The 13417-nt window shown below is 41.1% G+C and overlaps 1 protein-coding gene and 1 non-coding gene across 2 annotated transcripts in view; both read right to left on the minus strand.

The window, feature by feature from the left end:
• The window catches only part of LOC119978236 (dynein assembly factor 5, axonemal-like), a 131040-nt gene that overhangs the window by 28930 nt on the left and 88693 nt on the right, over positions 1-13417 (minus strand). The window contains exon 9 of the mRNA XM_038819696.1: positions 3404-3551. Within this exon, the coding sequence (XP_038675624.1) occupies positions 3404-3551 (148 nt within the window). The remainder of the gene's footprint in view (positions 1-3403; positions 3552-13417) is intronic.
• On the minus strand, positions 12126-12197 carry trnag-ucc. Its single transcript has one exon. It is a non-coding gene; the product is annotated as a tRNA-Gly (tRNA).

Genomic DNA, 13417 nt, shown 5'->3' on the forward strand with positions numbered 1-13417 from the left:
TGGAGTCGGTAACTAGGGATCAGAATTTGGAGTAGGGACAAAAAAATGGATTCAGTCTTCCCACTATTTAATTTGAGGAAATTTCTGCTCAGCCAACACTGGATGTCAGACAAGCAATCTGCTAATTTATCAAAAGTGGCGGAATCAAGAGAAATGGTGGTGAGATAGAGCTGGGTGTGGTAGTATACAAGGAAAACGTCACTACGGGTCAGCATGTCGATGAGAAACAGGAGGAACAACATGAGAGATAACAGGAAGAGAAACAATTGCAAGTAATTTGTTTGTCTATGATTAGATAGATAAGAATGGAACCAGGCAAGCACAGTGCCATCCAGCTGCATGACCGTGGTGAGGATTGGAGGAGGATGGTGCCGTAAAAATGTATCAAAGCCTGCAGTCAGGTCAAGAAGGTTGAGGGGGGAAAGTTTACCTGTGTCACAAACACACAGAACGACATTAATGACTTTGCTCAGAACTGTTCTGGTATTGCAGCAAGGATTGAAGCCTGATTGAAGAGGTTCAAGCATGGAGTTCTGGGAAAGGTGGGGGAACTGATGTTGGAGGTGACAACACGTTCAAGGACTCTGGTGAAGAAACTGGACAAGAAGCAAAAGAGCCTGCTTACATGGACCATAACCCTCAGATGCTGGGGTATTGTCTTCCTGAGGTGAAGTTTCCCTTTTGAACAAAACTAGGGTGTTTTTGCCGAAATGACATTAAAACCCTGCGCTCTGATTTATCAATAGGTAACTTCCGCTGCTGTATAATAAACAATGTTATCTGCAATAGTAGAACAGTTTTTCTTTTGATAGCTGGCAGGAGGCAGCACTCAAGGTGTGTTGTTGTTTTTGGAGTTGGGTCCCTCCATTCAGGTAAAATAAAGCTTGAAAACCACTGGTTTCAGAAGATTTTCTACACGAGCTTGGTTCCTTAAACATAAAGGAGCTGGCAGTCTGCTGCCTTCAACAAGATAGGCGTGGTGCAGAAAGTCAGGTTCGGGCAGTTCAAAACTTTGTTGTTGACTTAGCCTGCTTTACCTTAAATTTAACTTTTCCCAATTTAAAAAAAAAATCAATGTGCCATTCAAGGCCGAGTCTTTGATGTGCAGTTGGAAGACTGTGGTGCAAATGGCTGGATTTGTTGGCTGCTCTGAATGATTTCTTTGTTTGGGTATTTCCCAACTCTTCCTGGATGGTAGATAACAGATGATCCTCCTCTATTGGAAAGGTGTACAGCTTTTACATAAAAGCGCACCCATGATAAGGAGGCAGAACACTTCTAGCCAAAGGCAACAGAGAAGGCACAGCGCAGTTGGCGCAACTTAAATCCAATGCAAAACATCTAAAATTCCAGGTAACGTGCTTTAAACTCGAACAGAAGGTGTGCATGCAAATTAGAAATATTAAGTACTGCACAAAAAGAATCTCCTTATGTTAGAGAACAAATATTAAGAAGAAATTTTAAAATGAAGGATTCTACGAAACAAATGTACCCAAATCTTGCTAACAAATAATATCAGTGCAATTTTTATAAAATAATGCAGAACTGCAACTACCTCCGCAAGATAATATAAAACAGGCACAACGTAGGCAGCAAAAAGCAAAACATTGAGAAAGGTAAATAAAATGAACTGACTGAATGGCTTGGCATTTAAGGTTGTTGAACCAGAATGGGGAGATAGGGGTGCTTGTAAGGTATTTTTGATGTTTGTCTCTCATTCCCAAGCTCACTTTGCCCCACAATTTATTTATTTTTCTCTGCACCATTCCACGCGTACTTTGAGTGAAGCAAGACAGACACCATAAATATGGGGAATGAGGATGTCAGCAATACCGTGCCACATGCTAATTCGTATTTCGATACACCTCATCAATAAAGTGCACACTTGCGTCAGCAAAATTGGCTCAGAACATTCAACCAGAATCTTCCATTAGTGAACGGTACAGTAGGAACCTGCATGTTAACTTCAAAAAGCTTGGCTTTGGGGCAACTGAGAGGTGAAAATGCTTCCATCTGTGTTATAGTGCGTAGAGTCCAGAAGATGGCACTCCCTTATTACAATTGTTAAAATGACCTTAGCTACCAAAGCTACAGCTCATTCCAGTTACATCCAAAATAGCACGTCATTAACAGTAATTTCTTGCAACATAATTAAATACATCTCCTGTGATTGATGTTAGATTACCCAGAGAAGGAAATGTTGATTTCAATCCGGTTAATTATGCAACCTGAACTGACTAATGCAATTCTACAAGGTGGTCTGCATTCAATGACCCATTTCCAGTTTTGTCTTTGTGTTTGCATTATTCAGAGAGACTGTTGATAGGTAAAATGTCCACATCAAAGCACCATGTTCGTTTTGGCTTTGTACAGTTTTTCCAACAGGATTTGCAAAAGGAAGAAAAACAAAAATGCTTTTATTTAAGACCAATCCAATCATGTAAACCGGGGGGGGGGGGGGGAAGAAAACAAAATGAGAGAGAAAACAGAACAAGTGGGTGGGCCACTCAGAAATCATATGATGAGCACTTGGGAGTCTGGCAGTCTGCATGGCCAAGAAATATCCAGCACCATTAGCGTTCATTTGAGACAAAGAATTCGAGAGTGTGGCCCTTAGCCATGACAGAGAAATTGTGCACCTGTCATCTGAATCATAAGTCTGTAAAATTCCACAGAAAAGTTGAAAACATCCTGCAGTGAAGAAGTCTAATTCATCCCAGGATATGGCTAGTCTCAATAATGATTTTCTGAATCATTGCAAATAAAGCACTTGGAAACTTCCTGTCCCTCATGTCAACCAAACCTGGCAGGCACAATGAAATTAAGCTATACATACCATCAATGAGGAAAGGGCAAGCCATTCAAAGTGAAATAGTACCTCATAGGCTTCAGCTTTTCCTTTGCATTTCAATAATTATCTCCACACCGTCACACATCAATTAACTGAAAGCTTAAAACATTTGAAATGCCCATTTCCAGCATTCAAGGTTGTTTTCTTTTCAAGAAATGAAACTATTAGCTTAATGGCACATCATCACCTTTCAAGAAAGTAGCATTATGGAGCTCCCTAAATGACCGAAATCTCTGGTGGGTTGCATGCAATCCTGAAGCAAGGACTTGATACAGGAGAACAAGGATCTTCAGGTCACCCACAGTCGCAAAATTTGAAAGCCTTTTACTCCTCTTTCACTTTGCTTTTTCCAATTAATAAGGAGACATGGTGTCATCAAACGACAAATGAGTGTCTCCTACATTATAGAGGGGCACAGCTAACAAGGACTGATAAAAAAATCCATTTTCTTTTATTAACCTTAAAATTTAAAATATCAGGTGTTAACAATGATAATTTCTTACTCAGAAGAAATCTGCTATCTTGAACTTAAACCATCTGCAGTGCACCTACCCTTGAGAGTCCAGAGTTTCACTGGCATTGAGCAATAATTTTGACAACATGGTGAAGACTTTCAAACGCATCTCAGGATCTCTGTTGGGCTGAAGGCAGGTTTTCAAGACTGGAAAAACTTCATGAAGTGATTCCCCAAGTACAGGACCTACAAAACAGAGTGCAGACAACCTCAGGAAGTGATTCCACTGGAATGGCACTTATAAAACAGATGTTTTGAAAATACTTAAAGCCTAGATAAACACATTGTGCATAATGGTTACATTGAAATGAACTTGTAGCAAACTAAAATGAATTTTGTCCAGTTATTTTTACATATCTTGCAGTTAGTTAATTGAAAACATTGAGTTACAGAAACCTATCACAAAAAGAACGTTTGTTTTACTTAATTCATCATTTGCTCAACAATGTAAAATATCTTTTGTGTAACGAATGACCACAGATTTCATTCTGAGTGGGATTGGAGGTATCCGATTCCATTTAGGAGTACGGCTAAGCTCAACAAAGTAAACTCACATCTGTGATAAAGCTGTCAGTTCTCAAAGATCCTATCAGTTGCTCACCTTACACAATGGCTGTGAATTCTGGATTGCTCTGACCAATCTACAAACCTACAATATAAACAGTGCCAGTTTGACAATTTTGTTATTTTGAAATAAAAACTTCCACTTACAGATAAGCAGGTTAAAAAGTGCCTCCAAAGAAACTGAATATGAATTCAGATAGAGGTAAGCAGTTTCATTTAAACCCCTACTCAGCTCCTGCCCTGCGGCAATGCAATCCATAGATCATGCACAAAACTTGTCTGGAACATGCCCTAGTTTTGTAATAATACACTATGTAAAGTTATGGAAACTAGTCGGATCTGAATCTGTAATAAAACAAGTGCAACATTATCTGCGTTGTCTGGCTACTTGACAACAGGAATATTTTAGATGGATTTTGGACCATGAAACATCTTTGAACATTTTTTGATGGTGATGGAGCCACACAAATAGCTAATTAAATTAACAATATCAAATGTTCTTCATCAATTGCACATTGTCATATTCTCAGGTGTTGTGTTACTGCAAACTAAATACTGCAGATTAGTCTGCCCCACAATGAGAAAAGCTCTCAAATGTCAGATTTTGAAAATACCAATTTCAGGGTGCATGCTATAGATTGTTATTACTGTGCATCTCCTTATTTAAATCAATTGCTGGTGTCATCAGTAAGTGCGGTGACATCATTGGTTGTTGTTTCCTGTGCATATTTGTATTTAACTGTCGCTAGTTCTAATTCTATTCTGTGACAGTTATTTTGATTTTGTCAAGCTTGTATTTCAATTTTGTTATTTTTATACATTAAAGAAGATGAACTTACACCACATCTTTTCAACGACCTTTTGTGGTCAAGTTGCCACATCTTTTCGGTGATGCGAATGAACAAAATTAGAGTTTAAGCACATTCAACACAAAGTTGGGTCAACAGCACATTGGTTATGTTTGGATCTATTAGTGAGTTCTTGGAAGAGAACAAAAACTGGACTGAATATGCGGAAAGCTTGAAACACCTTTTCTTGGCCAATGGGATAGCAGATGAGGTTAGAAAGTGCTCAATTCATAGCTTATTATAGAATTTACAGTGCAGAAGGAGACCATTCAGCCCATTGAGTCTGCACCGGCCCCTGGAAAGAGCACCCCACTTAAGCCCACGCCTCCACCCTATCCCCGTAACCCAGTAACCCCACCTAACCTTTTTGGACACTATGCAATTTCACATGGCTAATCCACCTAACCTGCACAACTTTGGACCGTGGGCGGAAACTGGAGCACCCGGAGGAAACCCACGCAGACACGGGGAGAACATGCAGACTCTGCACAGACAACGACCCAAGCCAGGAATCGAACCTGGAACCCTGGAGCTATGCCACTGTGCCACCCACAAATTCTCCTTAGTGTGTGTGTGGGGCGAAGACTTACAAGCTAGTAAGAAATGTAACTACACCACGGAAACCAGGGGGCATATCATTTGTGGATTTAGTTACACTCATTCAGAGTCACCACATCCTAAGTCCTCAGTTACTGGACAGAAAGCTTGGACCAGGCACAGGAGCACCATCACAACATGTTTAATATGAGTGAGGGGCGTGCAGAGCCTATTTATGCTACAGCGGAGGTCGATGGACAGAAAATTAAGATGGAGGTGGACACAGAAGACTTTGCATCGTTAATCAGTGAGGAGACCTTCAGGAAGATTTGGAGCTCGAAGCAGACATCAGCCCTTATTCAGGCAGGAATCAACTTTCGGACATACACCAGTGAGAATATACCATTGCTTGGAGCATTACAGGTAGACATTGCATGTAACAGCTAAGAAACAAGAGCAAAGCTCCTGGTAGTTAAAGGGCATGGACCCAGTCTACTAGGTTGATTGGTTCAGGAGCAAGATAAAGCACACAAAAGAGACAGATGACATCATTCAGAAATATCTTGAGGTTTTCAAAGACGAAATGGGTACATTGCAGGGTACCACAGTTAAATAGTTTGTAGATCCTCAGGCTACTCCTCGCCTTTTCAACCCAAGGACAGTGCCCCATGCCATGAAAGGCAAGGTGGAGGAGGAGTTGGAGCGACTGCAAAAGCTAGGAATCATTGAACCCATTCAGTTTTCACTTTGGGCAGCTCCAATTGTTCCTGTTCTTAAAAGTGATGGTACTGTGCGCATATGTGGGTATTACAGACTTGCCATTAATCAGGTTGCTGAGGGTAGAAGATCGGTTTCCAACTCTTGCAGGAGATAAGACGTTTTCAAAACTGGATATGAACCAGGTCTATCAAAATCTTCAGGCAATGCACAAGGCTGATTAATTGTGGAAGGGAAAAGTACAAGCGATTAACAAAGCTCTGGAACCCAGGAATGTGGCTGACCTCAGGTCATTTGTAGGTTTGATAAACTATTATGGAAAGTTTGCCAGACTTGTCTACAGTGTTAGCTACCTACTTATGCACAAAGAAATGAAATGGAAGTGGTAGTCTGCACAGAAGAAGGCTTTCAAAGATGTGAAAGTGCTGCTGTAATCAAAAAATCTGCTTGTCCATTTTGATTCAGACAGGGAACTTATTCTGTTGCAAGATGCCTCGCCCGAGATTGTGGGGGCGATACTTTCTCACGTAATGGAGAACGGGTCCGGAAAACCCATTATTTTTGCAACCAGAACCCTGACAAAGGTTGAAAAGGGGCATTCACAGTTGGACAAAAAGATCTACCTATCGATTTGCAAGAAAAAGATTCTATCAATACCTCTATGGTTGTTCGTTCGCTCACCATATGTATCGACCACAAGCTGTTGATGAGCCGCTGCAGCAAGTCAAAATGTATTGCTCCCATGGCCTCAGCAAGAATACCGCATACATTGTCAGCATATCAATACAGCGTAGTGTACAGGGCGGGGAAGGGCAATGCTAATGTGGACACATTAAGTCATCTCTCTTTACTGGATTTACCAATCCAGGTATTGATACGATTTTCTTACTAGAGAGACTTACCAGTGAGTGCTAAGCAAATAAAGCAGTGGACGGATAGAGATTCTATTCTGCCACAGGTTAAAAGATTTCTGATGCAAGGATAGAAGATTGTGGGTTGAAGCCTTATGTGAGGAGCTGAGACAAGTTAAGTATACAGGATGGTTGCATGCTGTGGAGGATGAGAGTGCTTGGTCTACCCCCTGGTCAGTCGCAAGTAATGGATGAAATTCATGGGGCTCATCCAGGTGCCTCTTGAATGAAGGGCCTAGCAAGGTCGTATATTTGGTGGCCTAATATGGACCAGGATTTGAAGAGCAAAGTGAAATCTCTTCTGCATGTTAATCTAACCAGAAGATGGCACCACAAACATCCTTGGTCAAGAATTCATGTGGATTTTGCAGGTCCTTTCATGGGTCACATGTTTTTAGTCATCGTGGATGCACAATCTAAGTGGTTGGAAGTGTACATCATGAGCAACTTTACAGCTCCCAGTACCGTAGAGGAGATGCGCCATGTCTTTGTAACTCATGGGTTACCAGATTCTCTAATTTCTGATAATGATATAATATTTACAATTGAGTTGTTCAAAGATTTTATGCAAAGGAATGGAATATGCCATGTACGTCCCACAACATTTTAACCAGCTTCAAATGGTTTGGCAGAGACATTGAAGGAAGGATAGAAGAGGATGGCTGGTGCTTTATTTCAACATCGTATCACACCACAAACAACTACGGGACTCTCACCAGCTGAATTATTGATGGGCAGAAGACCAAAGTCTCCTGGATCTGCTTCATCCAGATTTCAAAGCACAAGTGGGAAGGAGACAAGAAAAGCAGAAGGAGACACATGATTATCATGCTAAGGAAAGGCATTTTAACCTGAATGATTGTGTTTATATCAGGAATTCTGGCAGTAGCCAGCATCAGCAACCTGGGGTTACTCTTAACCTGAGTGGTCCAGTATCTTTGGTAGTGAAATTGAACAGTGGAAGAATTGGTCACAGGCACCAAGCTCATATTTATCTACACCACAACTCGGAGACAGCAAAAGTTCCAGATAAGACAATAGAAGGAAATGCGGCTGTGGAAATTCAACAAGAAGTGGTTCCTGTTGCACCAGTGGACTTTACCTTCAGGAGAGGGACATTCATGCACAGACACTCAACCTACTCCTGCGCCCACAAGTTCAGTTGAACTAAATCAAGCATCACCAGAGTTCACGGAGTCACCAGTTGTACTGCGATGATCACAGCATAGTCGCAAAGCTCCTGAAAGACTGATGTATAATTAAGACATTAGTTTCATTGTACTTCTGTCTTTAAAGGGGATTAAAATTTAAGGGGGAGAAGTGTAAAAGAGGGTTATTGTTGTGCATCTTCTTATTTAAATCCATTGCTGATGTCATCAGTAAGTGCTGTGATGTTATTAGTTGTTGTTGTACCTGTGTATACTCGTATTTAACTGTCGTTAGATCTAATTCTATTCTGTTACTTTTGATGTTTAACTAGCTGCTTCTGTTTTTGTATCCATATTGTAGTCTAAGCTTGGTTATTTTTAGATATTAAAGAAGATTAACTTTCACCGCTTCTTTTCGACTACCTTTTTGTGGTCAAGCTACCACAGTACAGGATTACAACTACTAGTTTGCACCATGGATAGACATCAATAATACACTGTTTACGATGGTTCTGAGGATCTTCATGATCACTCACCAAAACCTATTACTGAAAACTAATGTATGTCCAAGTCGAGCTTTTGCTTTGAGGCATGGCAGAACACAATTGTTTCAAGTGCACAGATATGGGCTCAAAACCTTCACACAAACATCCTTTAACCAGCCGCAGACCAAAAAAAGGACACTTTTACTTTCATGCTTCAACCAAGTGTAGACAGGGTGCATATCGGGTACTTAACTTCACAGCCATGCCAGATTGCAAATGCTTGTTGAGCCAATCACCCTATATGAGTTAATCTGGAAACCCAGATTTGAGTTGGTGCATTCATTGTAGGTTGAGAGAAATGTGAAATTATCTCAAGGTTCAGAGACTGCAGTAGAAAAATGATAAATTGATAAAGGAATGGGAATATGGTCATCCAAATAGTGGGATGTGGGTGCAGAGGCTTGGCTGGAAGGTGTGGCAGAGGAATGTTGCTTTTTGATAGAAACAGCTTGATTGAAAGCTGGAAGCTGAGCAACGAAGAGAGAGGAAAAAATACCAGAAAAGACCAGCATAGAAACCAAATATTTACCTAGTAATTTCAAAATTTTATGAATAATAAGAAAGAAACCGGCCAACAATATCAGTTTAAATACAACAGAAAATAAGAATGTTACTTGGCTCCTCTGCCCAGGGAGTAGATTATGTGGTCCGATATGCCAATTTAAAACAATGATTGCAAAATATCCAAAATACAGAAATCCAAAAACATCTCAACATTTTGATGAAATATATATGACCGCAAATGTTAATCTGCCCTTTCTTCTTTCAGATGATGATGCACATACATTTCAAGCATTTCTCTTATTTCAGATTTTATAGTGTATGCAGACTATTTTTCTCTTCATCTGTGAATAGCACAGGAGGCTTGCAAATAAGAAATATTTGATCCAAACTGTAAAATTACTTTGACTGCATTTCCTCACAGACCACAAACAAAATCTAAAATCATTCAATTAATGCTCATAACACCAGCATTTGACCCTCCTTTTGCTTTAGCAACAACATTGTGGTTGTCAGTGATCACTGTTATTCTGGAGTAAATCAGATAGCAACTTCAAAAAACATACATGTGCAGTTAAATGATGATGAGCCGCATGGTAGCACAGTGGTTAGCACTGCTGCTTCACAGCACCAGGGTCCCAGGTTCGATTCACGCTTGGGTCACTGTCTGTGCAGAGTCTGCACATTCCCCCCCGTGTCTGCGTGGGTTTCCTCTGGGCGCTCCAGTTTCCTCCCACAAGTCCCAAAAGACGTCCTTGTTAGGTGAACTGTACATTCTGAATTCTCCCTCAGTGTACCCGAACATGTGATGGAGTGTGGCGACTAAGGAGTTTTGACAGTAACTTCATTGTGGTGTTAATGTAAGCCTACAAGTGACACTAATAAAGATGATTAAAATCCGGAAGCTTTGGTCCGAGTTGCCCTGTTCCACAACAGGCCGTGCTATTATAAAACCTCTCCAATAGGCTTAGTTTTGAAATACACGCAACTGTGTGAAGTTGCGGTACTTGCTCAATAAACATGACTGAATAGATTTATGTTGGTGCATTCATGAGTAAATAAACTTTTAATGGCACGCGACGTACTCGCAAAAGACCTCTCAGGCCCTGAAAATTGTGGAGTCACATTCCTTCAGAAGCTAGAAGTTGGAAATTTTAAAAAGATTTTTTGTTCATTTTTTCGCCCTAGTGCTATTTCTCACAATCACACCTTTCTGTCCATGATTCAAATCTAAGTTATTCTTCCTGCTTTAGATTCTGTACACTTCAGGGGAAAGTTAAATCTGAAGAGCCTTGCTGCTTTGCACTCTGCTCACAGATGCTACCAGATGGCCTGTAGACAGCGTCATGCTGGATCAGAAGCTGGATTAAAGGTCTGTGCTCTAAAGCATGCAAATAATTTGTGGGCAGCTGTCAGACAGAGGAATGGCGAGCACCAATCCTTCAATGCTGACCGCAAACTCCAAGCCATTAAAACTAATAGGCGACAGTTCATAATGCTCCGCTTGAAAAGTGTACAAAGGAACTGACTGACACACTGGATAAGATCTGGAAACCCAGAGCTTGAAGTTGGCCAAGATTAATGCAATGAAAGTCTTCTATCTCAGTCAGCTGTGAAGCTGTCAAATGAAATGGGGTCAAAAGATGTTGCTCTCTCAAAAAGAGCCTGCTTAAACTCTGCAATAGGGAAGACATTTGAGGGTTTACAAAGTTTCAAGCGGGAGTGAAAAACAAGTCATTTACAGTTGAGAAATAGATCTTTAGTAAATAAACTTTGGCTTCTGTTTATGTGTCAAGAAAGATAATTTGCTTCATCACCAAACTACTGGTGTGCGTATCAATATTCATCACAGAATAGGGTTTGGAACTGTAGCATAAGATTATGACAATATAATAGCCAGGTTACTGCAATTATAATCTTGGGTACAGAATTCAGCAAGGACTGTATGAAATAAAGTGCAGTTTCTGGAATGTGACAGAACAAGGATCTCTGCTGTATCAGTTCTGCACTATACTTGACATGGGACAGTAGGATTCAAAGAGTTGAAAAACAATTCATGCCCCCAGCACTTATGCTTCTCAACTCATTGAGCAAAAAGACTAAAGTGCAGCCAGCTTGACTATTTCTGATTTTTAAAAAAATGTGCATATTAAATAGATGAATATAATGTACAAAACGTATTAAATTTCCTTTCATTTTTCTCCCTGTAATCTGCACAAATGTCTTTCTTGAAAAGTGTGGTACTCCAGTAGATGTATTGTTATATGGGATACTTTGCCCAGTACCCTTGCTTTCTCCACCCAGAAGACTTGATGGTTTCTGGATGGAGGTCTTAATTCCTCCAGCAACTCCTCCAGGTCTTAATTCCTTACCAACAGTCAAGCAATGCAGTTACCAAAGACGCCAACTATAATGTATTTCACTGCACTGCAATAATTCTAGTCTTGTTACTTTTATAAAAACAATATTTGTCCAAGCAGGAAAGGGGAGAAAAACTTTTTTGTTGGAATGTTATTAAATTTTTAGCATTTTATACATAATCACAAAGCGTACAAAAATAATCCTTAATCAAACACAAACCCCAAACAACTCCCCACACAACCTTTCAACAAGCCCCCCCCCCCCCACTTTTCCCCCTCGAACAGCCAACAGTGAACCAATTCTCTGAAATGACACCATCTTCAGTAGAACCCCTCAATTAGTGTATTTGACCTTCCCGAGGGGCAAAATCTCCATCAAATCCCCATGCCACGCTGAAGCACACGGTGGTGTCGCTAACCTCCAACCCCCAGCAGCTTCTCGAACAAGTTCTGCTGGCGGGACCTGTTCTCTAGGTCCTCCACCTTCTCCAGGAGCTTTTTCTGTTGGTCTCTCAGCATCCCCACTTCCAACTCCACCACTGTCTGATGGTCCCCCTGGTCAGCCAGCAGTTTCTCTACTTTCTGGATCGCCCGATCTTGGGCATCCAGTCTTCCAACCAACTTTTTATTGCGATGGCCGTGAATCAAACCCGGGTCAACTGCTTGGAAGGCAGCTATGCTCACCACTATACCACCATCGCTCACTCTGGGCATCCAATCTAAGCTCTAGCCGCGCAATTGCCTCTTTAATCGGGTCCAAGCAGTCTTGCTTCTGCTTGGCAAAGCCCTCCTGGATAACCTGCATCAGCTGCTCCGTTGACTGCTGGGTTGACAAGCCAGAGGTCCGGTCCTCCGCCATGCTGTCTCCTGCTGCAGCTTCAGCCCAAGCCTTCTCTGTTCTTCTGTTTCTGGCTGTGCGAGCACTTCTAGTCCTCTTCTCCATGCACCGATGTGGGAATCCAGTACACAATTGCCTCTGTCATAGATTTTTCAAATCAAGTCCAGTACAAAATCGGGGGAAAGGGTTCAAAAGTCCAACCCAAGCGGGAGCCACCGAATGTGCGACTTATTCCTTCATAGCTGCCACTGGAAGTCCCCAATGCCTCTTCGATGGTTGCTTTGAACAACTCTTTAATCTCCTTCCCTTGTCACTCAAATTTCCCATCCATCTGCTTTCCTAACTTCTCCAACTCCAGCGCCATCACCATGCCAGCGTCTCTAACGTGATCGATGCAACTGCCTCCACCATCTTTTCTCCCCCAGATTCCTTTGTCGGATTACCAGCCGGATTTCATTCTCGTGGCCTTTTACGTTGAGGGTTTTGACATCCCTCTGTCACCTTTCTACTCTCCACACCAACCGACTGGGTTTGAACCCAAAATCTCTCGGAAAAGAGATCAAAATCGGGTTCCTGACAGCAGCCATCATTTGTGCGGCCTGCTCTCACATGACATCACCGGAAGTCCCCAGGAGAAAATCTTTCATAAAAGTCTGTGAGCAGGGTAGATAGCCATTTTAAATTCGTTATTACAGAAGTGCAATTAAGTTCACTTTATTCATTCTGGATCGATTTATTCGATTCAAAGACACATTCAATTAAAATAAACCCAGTGTCCAATTGCAATCAAATTGAACAAGTGTGCAGCAGAAGTAATTCTTGACTCATTAAAAGAACTGAAAAATAAAGCACAATTGAATATTAACAAATTGGATTTGTTTGCAAAAAGTGCTTAAAATTCATTAAAAAATGTTAATAGATTGGAGCAGTCATTACAAACCATAAGGGAAGGAGCATTCATGTTGGACACTGGAAACAGGAGTGCATTCAAATGGCAAATAGCCCTGAAATTTGGTGGAAGGTGAATAATTGAGTGTAGTAATATACGCTCTTACTACAATTACATAGAATCATAGAACTAAC

Source organism: Scyliorhinus canicula, chromosome 15, assembly GCF_902713615.1.
Source record: "Scyliorhinus canicula chromosome 15, sScyCan1.1, whole genome shotgun sequence".
Lineage (NCBI taxonomy): Eukaryota > Metazoa > Chordata > Chondrichthyes > Carcharhiniformes > Scyliorhinidae > Scyliorhinus > Scyliorhinus canicula.